We start from the raw sequence: 15,804 nt of genomic DNA, 5'->3' as shown, positions 1-15,804 counted from the left end.
TATCTCCAAAGGTCTCTTTAATTTTCCTGTAGGCAGTATCTATCTTACCCCTAGTGAGATAAGCCTCTGCATCCTTACATTTGTCCTCTAGCCATCCCTGCTTAGCCATTTTGCACTTCCTGTCGATCTCATTTTTGAGACGTTTGTATTCCTTTTTGCCTGCTTCATTTACTGCATTTTTATATTTTCTCCTTTCATCAATTAAATTCAATATTTCTTCTGTTACCCAAGGATTTCTACTAGCCCTCGTCTTTTTACCTACTTGATCCTCTGCTGCCTTCACTACTCCATCCCTCAGAGCTACCCATTCTTCTTCTACTGTATTTCTTTCCCCCATTCCTGTCAATTGTTCCCTTATGCTCTCCCTGAAACTCTGTACAACCTCTGGTTCTTTCAGTTTATCCAGGTCCCATCTCCTTAAATTCCCACCTTTTTGCAGTTTCTTCAGTTTTAATCTACAGGTCATAACCAATAGATTGTGGTCAGAGTCCACATCTGCCCCTGGAAATGTCTTACAATTTAAAACCTGGTTCCTAAATCTCTGTCTTACCATTATATGATGTATCTGAAATCTGTCAGTATCTCCAGGCTTCTTCCATGTATACAACCTTCTATCACGATTCTTAAACCAAGTGTTAACTATGATTAAGTTGTGCTCTCTGCAAAATTCTACAAGGCGGCTTCCTCTTTCATTTCTTACCCCCAATCCATATTCACCTACTACGTTTCCTTCTCTCCCTTTTCCTACTCTTGAATTCCAGTCACCCATGACTATTAAATTTTTCGTCTCCCTTCACTACCTGAATAATTTCTTTTATCTCATCATACATTTCATCAATTTCATCATCATCTGCAGAGCTAGTTAGCATATAAACTTGTACTACTGTAGTAGGCATGGGCTTCGTGTCTCTCTTAGCCACAATAATGCGTTCACTATGCTGTTTGTAGTAGCTTACCCACACTGCTATTTTTTTTATTCATTATTAAACCTACTCCTGCATTACCCCTATTTGATTTTGTATTTATAACCCTGTATTCACCTGACCAGAAGTCTTGTTCCTCCTGCCACCGAATTTCACTAATTCCCACTATATCTAACTTTAACCTATCCAGTTTCCTTTTAAAATTTTCTAACCACAAAACATGTGGACATTAAATGAAAAAATAAATGAATGAATAACATGCCTCAGTTTTACGGTGAGTGATTCTTATTGAGCTCAGCATGTATTCTGTTGGTCTGTATTACTATTTATTTACTCAAAATAAAAGTATTTCACGAATTCTTTGTTTTTGTCAGTGATTAAACTGCATCGTTATGACGCGGCATTGAAAGACTGCAATGAAGTTCTTAAAGTGGAACCTGACAATGTGAAAGCTCTCATGAGAAGAGGAATTTCTCATCAAAACAGGAACAGTTACCAGAAGGTAAGTACTGAGTCTCACATTTACAGTGCATCTTGTGCTGTTTTATTTACTTGTATCCATAATTACTGGGTATAGATGGATGGACACACACACACACACACACACACACACACACACACACACACACAAGACTAGCCGGACTTTGGTGAGTTCATGCTTGGTTACCACAGAGCCTCAGCCTTTGCATCATTTCCCTTCCGTGCTGCATGTCTACTCTCTTTCTATTCTTTTTCCCCTCCCTTGGGGAACATGTCTGCAGGTGTTTTTAGGAATGTTCAGCACTGTCTGTAGCTGACATACGAACAGTCCCACCACTGTTTTTCGTTCGATTTTCCTTTCTTCGTTCACCTTCTCCTATCCTTCCTCCACTTCAGTGTTTGAGGCTCTTCTATTTTCATCTTCCTCCCTGTGCGCTCCTGAAGGCTGGCCCACACATCTGGCACTTAACAGGTTAATGGGTAACACGTAAATCCCAGCCCCGGGCCGACAGGTTGGGTTCGCACGTACCCCCTGGTACAGGCGAGGCCCAGAGAGGGATGACTGCCTGAGCTGCTACCTTCTCAAATTGCTGATTGGTACCTCTGTCAGGTGTTTGGGAGGTGTGACCTGAGGTTTGAACAGTGACCTAAGGTTGGTGCGCCCCCTTGTGGAGCGCCCCCCAGCTGGAAGGGGGATGCTGGCAATCGTGGGGGATTTCCTTGCAATGAGTCAATCATCATCTTTGCAGTCTACGTCCACCAAATGGAAACGGAATGAAGCTCCCAATTCAGAGACCCTCCCAGGTGCACCACGGTTCCTTGTGGTTTCACATACTGAAGACAGTCAGTCCTTTGTAACGCTTAGTCTATTTATTTTTAAGAAAGGTGTTGATGCAATTGTTGGCCCTGTCAAATCCTGCTGTTGTTTACAAAATGGCACTTTCATTTTGGAGACTATTTCTGAGTCTCGAGCTACTTGCCGCTTCGCTTCTCCCCAGCTATTCTGTTTTTGTCGAGGTTCATAGAATTCTGAATTCTTCCTGTGGTGTTATTTACCCTAGGCTGCTTGACAGAGGCCGAAATACAAACATACCTCTCTGATCTAGGTGTCATTGCCGTTCACTGGGTGATGAAAAAGGTAGATGCCTCTGTAGTGCCCACCCGCACTCTTTCTCACCTGTGATAGAGTGGTGCTTCCGTCCAAGATCAAAGCAGGCTATGAAGTTATCACGGTCAGACCATACTTCCCGAACCTGTGTCATCCTTTCAACCACACTCGGCTGTCTTATCGACAACTGGCAAAATTTGTAACCTCTGGTAGGGATTCCCACGAGGTCGATTGTCTGCCTCCGTCTCCCTGCTGTATCAACTGCAATGGCGACTGTGCCACCTCCTCTCGAGATTGTCCCGTGCGTGTGGATGAGTGGCTGTCCAGGAGATTTGGGCAAAGGGCAAATACCATACCCAGTCATTCGGAAGTTATTGGCTAGTTGCAAACCCTGCGTTCTACCGTCTGGCACTTACAGTACTGTTCTTGCTACATATTACTCCACAAATGACATAACCACGGAGACATGTGACCTCAAATTCAGCCCTAAGGTTGTGAAATTGCTCAGTGTCAGGGTAGCACCGTCGTCCCCTCTTCCAACTGTGCAACAAGCCGTCAAACCTTGCCTCGAGGAGCAAAGTCGCCAGCTACACATGTAGCTGGCCAGAAAGGACAGAAGGAATACTCTAATGAAGACTTCCTACGTTCTTCCAGCCAACCGACACGAGTCTTCCCCTGCTAACTGGAAAGGCTTGAAGAAGTCGAAGTCTTCACCTTCCCCGACTCGAAGACCATCTTTGAACGGTGTCGCCACGTGATACCCTTGCCTGGCTGGCCTGTGTGTCGCCGGTGCGCACCACCAGCCGTTTTTCTCTGCAGGCCCAACAGCTGAAGAAAACACAGTTCTGTGGACCTCACAGAGCAGGATCCTCCTGAATCTGTGCCCTTTAGCAGTGTCTTCATAGGCTGACACTCAGCAGCAGCTGTGGTGACACCCCTTCAACACGACTGTCCTCCAATGGAACGTTCGCGCCCTTTGATCCGACAGAGAGAATTTATGGCTGCTTTTAGAATCACAGTGTGCCCTTGTACACTGGCTTCAGGAAGCAAAATTGTCCCCTCACGACCGCTTCGAGCTTTCGCATTTCTTCCTGGTCAGTTACGATCTTCCCCCGAGGAGGGCATTCCATCTCGTGGGCGAGTCATGCTGCTCATCCAGATGATGATCGTAGTCGACCCGTCGCCCTGACTACCTGCCTGCAAGCTGTTGCAGTTCGACTTTCACTTGATCTTTTCCCTTTGTAACATTTACATCCCTTAGTCATTTGATGTCACAAGGACAGACTTGCTCCAGCTTATTGGGCAGCTACCTCACCCATTTCTGCTGCTCGGTGACTTTAATGTAGACCTTCGCCTTTGGGGTTCTCCCAGAACCTGTCAGAGAGGTGCCTTCTTGGCTGACCTTAATCAACATAACCTCTTCTGCTTTAACACAGGAGCACCCGCGTTCCTTTCAGACTCCTCGGACACCTATTCCCATTTGGACCTATCCTTCTGCACTACCCAGCTTGGCCATCGTCTCGAGTGGTCCATTCTCTCTGACACCTATGTGACTGACCACATCCTTTATGCTATTTATTTGCTGACTTGTACTCCACCTGTGTGCACACCCAAATGGCAGATTACTAAGTCCGACTGGAGACTTTACTCCTTGCTGGAAACATTTGACGAACAAGATTTCCTCAGTTGTGATGACCAGGTGGAACATCTTACAAACGTTCCATTCCTCTTTACCACGCCATGCCCCGGTCCCACGGTGGACTGAGGCATGTCGTGAAGCAATTCGCATGCAGAGGTGTGCTCTCCGTGTTTTTAACCGCCATCGTATGATGGCAAACTGCATTCACTATAAACAGATGCATACACGGTGTCATCACGTTGTTCAGGGTAGCAAAAGAGCTAGCTGGATTTCATTCACTAGTTCTTTTAATGGTTCCACTACCTCTTCTGTCATTTGGGACAACCTCAGACGGCTCCCTGGAACCAACCAACCATTCCCCAGTTTCCGGCCTGACAGTAGCAGACGATTTCATCATATACCCTATTGCTGTCTCCAACACCTTGGGCTGCCATTTTGCAGAGATTCCGAGCTCCTCCCACTATCACCCTGCCTTCCTCCACTGGAAATGAGTGGAGGTGGCTTGGACGATCCCCTTCTCTTCTCAGAATCGTGAATGCTACAATGCCACCTTTACCGTGAGGGAGCTAGATTGTGCTCTCACTTCATCCCGATCCTCGGCCCCAGGGCCAAATGCTGTTCACATACAGATGTTGCAACACCTTTCTCCTGAGGGCAAGCACTTTTTGCTTAAGACGTACACCCACATCTGGGCGAGGGCACGTTTCTCAGATGCTGGTGTGAAGCCACTGTCATACCCATACCTAAGCCTGATAAGACAAACACCTTCCATCCATCTGCCACCACATTTATCTCACCAGCTATGGTTGCAAGGTTAAGGAACATAAGATTCATGCCCGGCTGGTACGGTGGCTCAAATCTCACAATTTGGTAAACACTGCACAATGTGGATTTTGAGTGTGCCATTCTGCAGTTGATCATCTCGTCACTTTGTCCACCGATGTGATGAATGGTTTTTTTGTGGAAATCGCAGACTGGCTGTTTTTTTCAATTTGGGGAAAGCATATGACACCTGCCGGTGGACTGATATCCTCTGTGCTCTCTACCTGTGAGGCTTCCGTGATCACCTGCCCTCTTTCATGGAGGAATCTTTAAAACACCAAATTTTAGAGGTATGTGTGGGTTCTGCCTTGTCGGACACATTTACCCCGGAAAACGGTGTGCCTCAGGGTTCCATGATGAGCATCGTCCTCTTTGCTATCACCATTAACCCTATAATGGCCTATCTCCCACCAGGCATCTTTGGCTGCCTTTCTGTTGACAATTTTGCCATCTATTGCAGTTAACCATGGACCTGTCTCGTCGATCGGCGTGTTCAACAGTGTCTCGATCATAGACAATGGATTTCATTTCTCCACTGAGAAAACAGCCTGGCAGCACAGTTGGTTTCTCCCACTATCTCTTCATCTTGGGCCTGTTGCTCTTCCATTCGTTGAAACTACAAAATTCCTGGGGCTCGTGCTAGATCGGAACACTCTTGATCCTCCCACGAGTCTTACTTGGCAGCCCGCTGTATGCAGTCTGTGTGTCCTACGTGTCCTCAATGATACTTCCTGGGCTGCAGATGGAACCACCCTCTTCCATTTGTACCGGGCCCTTGCCTGTTACCAAGCGAGGTGGCGCAGTGGTTAGGCACTGGACTCACTTTCGGGAGGACGACAGTTCAATCCTGCGTCCGGCCATCCTGATCTAGGTTTTCCGTGATTTCCTTAAATCGCTCCAGGCAAATGCCGGGATGGTTCCTTTCAAAGGGCACGGTCGACTTCCGTTCCTGTCCTTCCCTAATCCAATGAGACTGATGACCTCGCTGTCTGGTTCCTTCCCCAAAACAACCAACCAACCTTGTCTGTTCAAAACAAGACTGCACGTACGTCTGTCTTACACTGTCTCAATACTATCCACCATCGTGGCATTCATTTGGCCACTGGCATCCTTTACATTAGCACAGTTTAGAATCTGTACGCAGAAGCTGCCAAACTACTGCAGTCCTGCCACCGTGACTTTCTCCTCAGCAGATATGCGTGCTGTTTGTCTGCAGTGCATGGCCACCTTTCCTATACCTCCTCCTTTGATGACTCCATTGATGTCCATTAGGGGGCGTGTCCCTCTTTACTATTACTTCCCATAGCTCCCTTTCGGCTGGTGCTCAGACAGCTTAACTTCACGCTACCTGCAAATTTCCCGAGGGATGTAAACCCTTCACTACCTTGGCTTTGTGCAGTGGCCTGTGTTCACCTTGACCTTCATTTACTTCCAGGATCGCTCTATCACCTGCAGTTTCACGACCTTCGCACTGAACTTCGCGTTAGTACCTTTGTGTACACTGACGGCTCTCGGACTCACCGTGGTGTCGGGTGTGCCTTAGCCATTGGTGCCGACGTTTTTTGGTATCACCTTCTGTCACACTGCTGAATATATTCGGCAGAGCTCTTTGCCCTGTATCAGGTCACGGAGTACATCCAGCGACACAGGTTTTTCAATTGTCATCTGCTCCAACTCCCTGTGCCCTTCAGAGCCTCTGTGTGCTGTTCACTGTCCATCTGTTAGTGCAGGGGGTCCAGGAGAGTTGTCACTCACTCTTGATGGAGCCTCTGTGATGTTTATGTGGGTTCCTGGTCATGTCGATTTGAACAGGAAATGAGGCTGCTGACGCTGCTGCCATTGCTGCAGTCCTCTTACCTCAGCCCACTAGTTCTTCCATTCCCTCCGATGATCTCTGTCTTCCAGTCTGTCAGCAGGTGCTGTCACTTTGGCATTGCCACTGGTCCTCCCTTCGTGGGAATAAACTCTGGCTTATTAAGCTTCTCCCAATGGCTTGGATGACCACCTCTTGGCCCTCCCGCCGGGAGGACATCATTTTAAATAGGCTGCATATTGGTCACTGCCTTTTTAACCATTGCCGTTTAAGTGGTGCACAGATTGGGCCCAACTTTCAACTCTCCACCATTTACATTCCAATTTGGGTTTGCTGTCTGAGTTATCGATCGCTTTAGCGAACGACGCGCCCCTCGTAGCAATATGGGGAAGGCCATTTAATTTTTAGTTCTGGACCTCCATTTTTCTGTGGCATATTTTATAGAACTTTCTCCATGTTCTTGTTTTTAGCTGTCTTACCTTCTGTTGATTGGTATTGATTTACAGTCATTTTTAACTCCTCTCTGTCTTCGTGTTTCACAATTTTGACATGGGTGTGTAAGACCCTAGTTGTTTCTGCACCCTAAAACAAAGCGCACACACACACACACACACACACACACACACACACACACACACACACCTGCACACGCGCACAGCGTTTATGGTGGTTTTTTTTTTTTTTTTTTCCTTCTACATCTGAAAGACTTTTGTCTGATAGCTTATCCAATAGTCTGTCAAATGTGCCTGCGACTGCTCAATATATCGCATGTGGTTAGTAGTAGTGAACTGTCTTAATTCATATCATTATTCCTTCCCATATTTTCCATTGAAAAACAGCACTAATGCATCCATCGAAAGAGTTCATCCCAGTTAGCCTCAACTTGGCTATCTGTTACAGCATTCAACTAATGCCTTAACATGGAAACAATGGTGTGTATATATAAAACTTTCTCACTATTACTACTTTACACGTTTTGAATTAATTTGTGTTAGGAACAAGTGTGTCGTCTTGCTTCTGTTTGTTTTCTGTAGCAGGAGATGAAACATTGAGTATAAGATTGTGTAAGTCCACAGATCTATCACACACACACACACACACACACACACACACACAAAAAAATAATAATAATAATAATAATAATAATAATAATAGTACCTGCTTACTTCAAACAGTGATGCTGTATCCACATTATTACTGCTTGCTCTGGGCATTGTTTTACGGTGTTGAGAAACATTGTTGCCATGTGGTTTTTTTTTCTTTTCTTTTCTTTTCTTTTTTTCTTTTTTCTTATTTTAATTTTTATATGTATTTATATATACTATCAAGGAGACCACCATCTCTATGGCTAGTGCTCCACTCCTCAAATATGTTTGAAACATGAGTTTACCACTTTTTAACTCTTGTGGTTGCAGTCTTGTTAATAGACGTTGTTCAGTAGCCATACAATCACAGTCCACATACTTCAGCAAAGTTCATTTTACCTTTCATTGGTTGAAACACAACGTTATGTTATTCATTGAATTATTCATCACTTCCAAGGCACATCTTCGCTGATTATAATGAATTAAATTTACATTGCAGTTTATAATAATGAACATTTTTTGCAAGTTGTGGCATTGCAAATTTTGTTTACGAATTCTTACACTTGCTGTGCAACTGTCCCTTTGATATACACATTATTTGTGAGCTGAATTAATTTATAAATGAAAACAGAAATATCTAATATTTATTTCTTTACATAATGCAAAAAAGTTTAGAGTATTCCGAAACTTTTAAAGTGAAAACAGTGTCTCTTATAAATTTGTTACACAGTGCAAAAGGTTGAGGTGGATTATGAATATTTTTTGATGTTGTTGTTATGTTTGTACACAGTTGCTACATAAAGTTGAAACTGCTATGTTTTGCATGCTCCTGATGGTGATGCTAGAGGTATTGAACAACTGGACAACTCGAGCTAGTCAAAAAAATGGGTTTTCGATGAATGATGTTCCTTCCATTACACTGTGAGTTAGTAATACTGTTATGTAGCTAATCCATCACATTAGCTACACAGAATTGGGCTGTGTTGTTAAATGTTGGGAATTTCATCTTATATGACTTCTTCCACCTGTTTCCATAGTATCCTTTGTTTGCTTTTCGCCCAGTGAAGCAACTTGGTAAATTTTGTAGCAGCTAATAAAATCTTAGTTTTCTAAAAGAAAGAAAAATCTCTAAATCATGAAATTTAAATTGTACATTTCACGCTTGTGTGTCCTTTTCAGGTCAGTAATCTCGACTGTGCTGACCTCTCTTCATCATTGACATATGTAATCACAGTTCTTATTGAACAAGCTAATGTACTGTCTGTTGCCGTCAGGCCTACGAGGACTTCAACCGGGTAGTGGCACTGCAGCCAGAGAATCGTCTTGCCAAATCTTTGGCCAACCAGATGAAGAACAAGTGCCTGGCCAAGAGGAAAGGAGTCAGGTCAGCTATGTTGGACTTAACACTAATGTCAACATTCTTGTAGTGTCTCGTTGGTTTTCTTTCTTTCTGTTTCCTCCTCCTCGTGTTGTTCCTCCTCTTCTTCCTCCTACCACCTCTTTCATTTCCACTTCCTCCTTCTATTTTTCCTCTCTGTTGCACTCTCTCTGCCCCATGCCCCCCTCCGCCCCCAATTAATGTAACAGAAATAGTATGAATAACTGAAAGAAAACTGTTGCATTAGTTGTGCACGAGGCATACTCTTGTGTCTTTTGAATGCAATAGTTTTTCCAGGAAATGATGATGTGATAAACCAGTAGACCAGTCTGCCATTTAGTAACATAAATCTAGACGTAGTGCATCTCTGTTTAAATGGGACCTTACCAACTGCTCTTTGATTTTCTTCATACTTTAGGATTTGAAGGTCAGTGCGCAGACATAAATTTTCTAAAGCAGTAGAGTGAAGTTCTCAGAATGACACAAAAAATCACTTTTGTGCATTAGATGATGTCAGAGCACCGATAAGTACTACAAATTTAGAGCTCATCATCAATCTGCTCAGTAGTAGCTGAGTCGTAGCATGAATGTCGTGCAATTGTAAAGTCAATGATCCAAATCACACACATAGCAACTGTTTGTATTTTATTTACATTTCATATTTTTCAATAAATGTTGTCATTGTGACCATCAGCCCAAAAACTGGTTTGTGGCAGCTCACCATGCTAGTCTATCCTGTGCAAGCCTCTTCATCTCTGCATAATGACTAAAACATATATTCACAATGGTTGCTCGTGGAAAGTTGTACCAATGTGCTACAATATGATGATCTATAACATTTTGACTTACAAAATTAGTACTCACAACTAAGTTGGATTTGTTAATTTCATGTATGTAAATATTTTTAAATTTTATAATCAATCATTTAACATTACGGGGAATAAAATAAAATAAATGAAAACTGGCCATGTGAGTAGGAGTCTTTCACTGAGGGTTCTGTACAAACTTGTATAGTGTGTGCACCCATTCCGGGAATTGACGATTTGATGATTTTTACCTATTTCTGACATTAATACTGGCAAGATATCAGTTTCAGGGATTCCTAGCCTTTCAAGAATGTTTTAATTTCAGATTTCAGGTTTGAAGTCAGCTAACGAATGACATACACATTTTTTGTTTTCATGTCATATAATTACAAAGTAACAAACTTCAATATTTCCATTCACTTACTCTGTGGAACCTTGCTTCTTGCCAAATTTCATGATTCTAGGTCAACAGGAAGTACCCTATAGGTTTTAATGAGTGAGTTTTTGAGTATGAAACGTGTGACATAAATGGCCACATCTTTCGATTGAACTGACTTAGATGATTAAAATTTTTGCACTGCCAAGGGGACATCGGCCTTAATGTGACATAAATTTGAACTTGATACGTCAGACTGTTAGAGAGAAAAAGGGTCTTAACAGATGGAGAGACAGACAGATGGAGACAGACAGACTAACAGAAAAATTACAAAAAAAATGTTTTTTATATTATATGTGGTGTGATCAAAACGTAATGAGGATTAAACGTAATGAGAATTTTCATTTCTCTTAAAGAATCTTTGTTTTCATCGTCGACATAAATTTTGTCTCCTGCAAAGTAATCCCCCTCAGATATAAAACACTTGTTCCAGTACTATTTCCAATCTTGGTAGCACTTGTGGAACTCAATTTTTGTTGTGGTGTTCAGCTCCTGTAGTGATTCTTATTTTATCTCATCGATGGTGGCAAACTGACGTCCTTTCGTGGATCTCTTCAGCCTCGAGAATAGAAAGAGGTCGCAGGAAACCATGTCCAGTGAATATGGTGGCTGAGGAAACATAACGATTTTGTTTTTTGCCAAAAAATCACGTACAAGTATTGAGGTGTGAGCAGGAGCACAATTGTGATGCAATTTCCGTGAGTGGTTTTGCCACAATTCTGGTCATTTTCTTCGGATTGCTTCACACGGATGGCACATAACTTCCAGGTAGTGTTCCTTATTGACGGTAATACCATAAGGCAGAAACTTGGTATGGAAGAACAGACAATGTTCTGATGATTACAGCTGTGAAAAATATTATGAAATGGACTCACATTTTCAAATGTGGTTTCCAGTCAGCTGTTTGCAAGATTTTAAAATTAGTGCTGGTTTAGGGCTCAAGTGTGGATTTCCTGCTTATCGCAAATGGTCGCTCATACCGTTTTGGCTATCTGAGTCCACCTCGAGGCCCAATCCAAAATTCAATATGTGTGTATGTCTGAAGCATACTGTAATGTGAAGATACAGACATTGTAACAATCAATAATGTATCCGTGCATTGAGGCTAAAATGACAATAAAATATTTCTCTCCCCCGGTGCGGTAATCGTGAAAAGTGTGAGTATAAGGTTTGTGGACTCCATGACAAATGGAAATTTTGATCAGGGCCGGCGGTCTGGTTGGATAAGCAAAGCGATTAAGGTGACTGCTCACAATTAGCGGGTCTTGGTTTGGCACCAATTTTCACATGTTGCAAACAGCTGGCATTAATCCAGATTCACAAAATCTGTATTCATTTCACAGTAGAATAGCATTACGGTTGAGTCAATAGCTGCAACTACACAGTAATACATTCTACATATCAGTTCACAACACCTCCCTGGGCCTGTGCAGAAGCATCAACTCGACACTCTTTGGAGGCCACAGCAGAGCATAGGATGTGGTCTGGTGTAGTGTGCAGTGAGAGATAGGACTGACAGATGCCGACATTACATCAGAATAGTAATGGCCTCTACAGTCTGTATAAAATTTTGTTCTCAAGCAGCCAGTAATTAAAAATTGTAGGTGTATTAAAATTTATAACTAAGTACTTGGTAATTAACTTGATAAGAAATAGAGAATTTAGATATAAGTTGAAGTTTTCTGCTGTTTGATAGTGCACGTGTTGAGATTATCACTGTTACTTTTTAATTTGGAACTACTGCTTATTGATCCAATTTTCAGAATGACCACGTAATTCTTCTCTGATGTACACTTCTTGTTACCAGCTTCCCCTGTACTGAAAACTGAAAGCCCTTATTATCTTAAACTTTCTACCAACTAGGAGAAAGTACATCTTTAGAAATCAGATTAAATAGGTCTTTCCTTTTCAAAATGGTAACAATAAATGCATGATCTATGACATTACTTGCAACCTGTATGACATGAATAACAGTTCTTTGAAGTTGTACTGGTACACATGTAGAATATAAGTTTGTGTTTTCTTTTCCGTGATATCACCTGCTTTGTCAGGGTACTCCCATGTTGCACACCTCCAAGCCGGGACACTGCATCACAAAATAAACTGCCAGACCAGCAGGTACCATGTGTGTAATTAAGCTGCTAATGTTGGTTCCACCTTCCAGTCACATGTATTTATTTATTTATTGGTCCTGTAAATCTAGGACTGTTCAGTGTACAAAAGATATTGGACTATTTATTAATTACAATACATATTCCTTGATTTTTCTTTTTTTTTTCAGACATCATGTAAAACAAAAGATAAAATTATACAATAATTTCTTATTCCACACATTTTATAAAAAAAAGTCTTAATTGGTGAGGCAGTTTTGTTTTTCTAGGTATTCCTATATGTATAAAAGCAGTGCTCGGTCAAGTAATCCTTCACAGTTGATTTGCACTTCTTTAAGTCCATTATTATTTTTGTGGATTTGGGTAGTGCATTGTACAATTTGAAGCCAGGGTCGAGTATGCCTTTCTGTAATAGCGATGTGTTTGTCTGTTGTACATGCACATCATTTATTTGTCTTGTGTGGTAGCTACGTACAGATTCATTACGGGCGATGCTTGGACTACTGCTGTTTAGTTTTTCTTTTATAATAATGGCATTTTCAAGTATATAAATATGTGAAAGTGGTAGTGTTTTTCCCAAATAGTGGCTTGCATGATGATCTTTTATCTAGCCCTTCCATTAAACTAATAATCTTTTTCTGCAATCTAAATGATTTCAGACTAGCTCCACAATTTCCCCAAAACATTACACTGTATTTCAATATTGAATGAACATAAGGAAAATATATGGTCCTGGGAGTATCATGTGATGTACAGTTTCTTGTTGTTTTGTAATGAGAATATGTTTTGCTCAGTTTTTGTTCACATAGTCCATGCGTTTCCCATTTCATGTTTCGTTGAATCCATATACTGAGAAAGTTTGTAATCCATGTTTTTTTCAGTTTTCTGTCCACTTATTTCTACAGGAGGATTAGCTCGTGTCCTATTCTGGGTGGTGAAAATATCCATTGCAACACTTTATTTTCCAGATTTATAAACAAAACTGTTTGCATCAAAATACTGCACTATCTTCTCTTTAACAGTCTTAATGTCATTTTCAAAGTTTCCTTTGCTACGTCCTGTAATTAAGATGCTGGTGTCATTGCAAATTGATATAGCTTACTGCTTTTACTGTTTATATGTAAATCATTTACATCTAGCAAGAACAGAATTGGACCCAATATGGAACCTTGGGGAACTCCATTTGACCAATAATAAATCTCACTGATGAGTTTTGACTGCCCCATTTATTTCATGTGTTATCTCAGAGTTGTTTTCTTTCATGGAGGTATGATTTATTCCAGTTATGCACTTCTCCCCTAATACCCCTTTTCTGAATCTTACCTAGTAATTTATTGATTGATGGTATCAAACGCAAGTCTAGGAATATACCTGAGGTATGTTCCTGCCTACCTAGGGCCTGTAGAGTTTCATAAAAAGAAAAGAAAAGAAAAGAAAAGAAAAGAGTGTTGCTTCAGTAGAGTGATTTCTCCTAAAACTGTGTTGAGGTGCTGTTGGTATGTTACATTTATTTATGAAATTTGACAGTCTTTCATAAGAGTTCCTCTAGAATTGTAGAAAAGACAGTAGAGAAACTGGTCTATTTTTTTGTGTAGTGGTTTAACTTTAGCAATTTTTAAACATGTTGGAAAGCTGCCAGTTGAGGAGGACAGGTTTACAAGTTACATCATTGGTTCTGAAATTAAATCTACACATTTTTTTACAACAAAATTTGGTATGTTATCCATTCCTGATGAATGTTTTGATTTTAGAAATGCGAATTCTTGCTATACTTCTTGTGTTACACTCCAAACCCATATCCATGAAAAAGTACTAAACAAACTTCTGATCAGTATCTGTGTTTCTAAAATGCTATCCCAGAACCCAACACCAGTTGCAGGTGCCTATCTAATGGCATCCAGGGGCAACAAAAATTGATTTTCAATCATTCTTCCAGTCGTTGACCAAATTTAAAAATTTAAAATGCTGTCGTCATATACTCATTAAGAGGTATAATTTTGCAATAATAGTTTAACACTGTAAGTCAAATATTGCAATCACAGACTGCATGTTTGCCTTGAGGTAGCATAACTAATGGCATGCAAGTACTTTATTTGTCCAGTATTTGAGAATCAGAGCACTTAGCTACTTTCAACAAAGATTACAGTTATACAGTGTGTTTGGAAATTTCCATTACAAACTTCTAAGACTTGTAGAGGGAGTGAGTACATAATATTTTGTGTAGGAACCCATGTCTGGAAACTACCATTTCCATTCTACCACAGTTTCAATTGAGATACAGTGAAACCCAACTTTTACAATTTTCAAGTGACTTCACAAAAATGGTGTAAAATGCGGGAAAATGTAAAATGAGGGAAATAAGGTTTTAAGCTGTAAAAGTTATGTATAGAATACCTCCTTGCATTTTTGCACTTTATGTATGATATATGTGCATAACAGGCATAAAGACTTGTCCGGGACTTCTTTATTATCTAATAAAGGTTTATCATCAAATAAAATTCACTGATGTAACTGGAACTAATAACTGTCTTGTGTGTAATGTTTGACTCAGTTTCATATGTCATAATCGATGTTTCTGAAATTATTATTTAAATAATGAAATACTGAATTAGTTACTTATTCTTTCATGCTTAGCATGATGGTTTTCAAGAATTTTTTCTCGTTGTCTAGTGCAAATATGTAAGTAAGTGTTTTGTGTGGTGTTTCAGTGTGTGTTATTTTGCATCTCTTGCACTGTAGTTGTCTTTTTGCGACTGTCAGGTACTGTGCCTCCTCAGTTGTGTACAAAACCACACATACAAAAACTATCAGTGACTTTGTTTGTTTGTTTGTTTGTGTAAAATCACAAAAAATACATATGTAAATACTGCACTTGACAATGAGAATAAATTCTCGAAACATGTTTTGCTCAGCATGGAAAAAAAAAGTAACTGGTGCTGTTTTTAAACTAAAAATATTTGAGCAACACAATGAGAATAACAGTGTCAACTAGTGCTACAAGTGGTCAAACACCGAAACATGCTAAATGTGGTTTGACAAAGGTGTCACAATGATCACACCAGTTATGAAACTGCGTTTGAACTGTAGGGACAGTTTCAAAATGGCTGTGGTTGACCATGATATTTTTCTTTGAACAAACTAGGTTACTCCCATCAGCCATCATGCCAAGTAGAGAGCTTGGTAGCAGCGGGTGATACGCAATG

General features: G+C 40.9%; 1 protein-coding gene across 1 annotated transcript in view; it reads left to right on the top strand.

Moving 5' to 3' along the window:
• Positions 1 to 15,804, top strand: part of LOC126215048 (uncharacterized) — a 159,097-nt gene that overhangs the window by 53,887 nt on the left and 89,406 nt on the right. Inside the window, exons 6-7 of the mRNA XM_049941690.1 lie at positions 1,298 to 1,425; positions 9,145 to 9,254. Of these exons, the coding sequence (XP_049797647.1) occupies positions 1,298 to 1,425; positions 9,145 to 9,254 (238 nt within the window). The remainder of the gene's footprint in view (positions 1 to 1,297; positions 1,426 to 9,144; positions 9,255 to 15,804) is intronic.

The sequence above is a fragment of the Schistocerca nitens genome, chromosome 12 (genome assembly GCF_023898315.1).
Source record: "Schistocerca nitens isolate TAMUIC-IGC-003100 chromosome 12, iqSchNite1.1, whole genome shotgun sequence".
Lineage (NCBI taxonomy): Eukaryota > Metazoa > Arthropoda > Insecta > Orthoptera > Acrididae > Schistocerca > Schistocerca nitens.
Note: the sequence above shows the minus strand (reverse complement) of the source record. Positions and strands in the feature narration are given on the sequence as shown.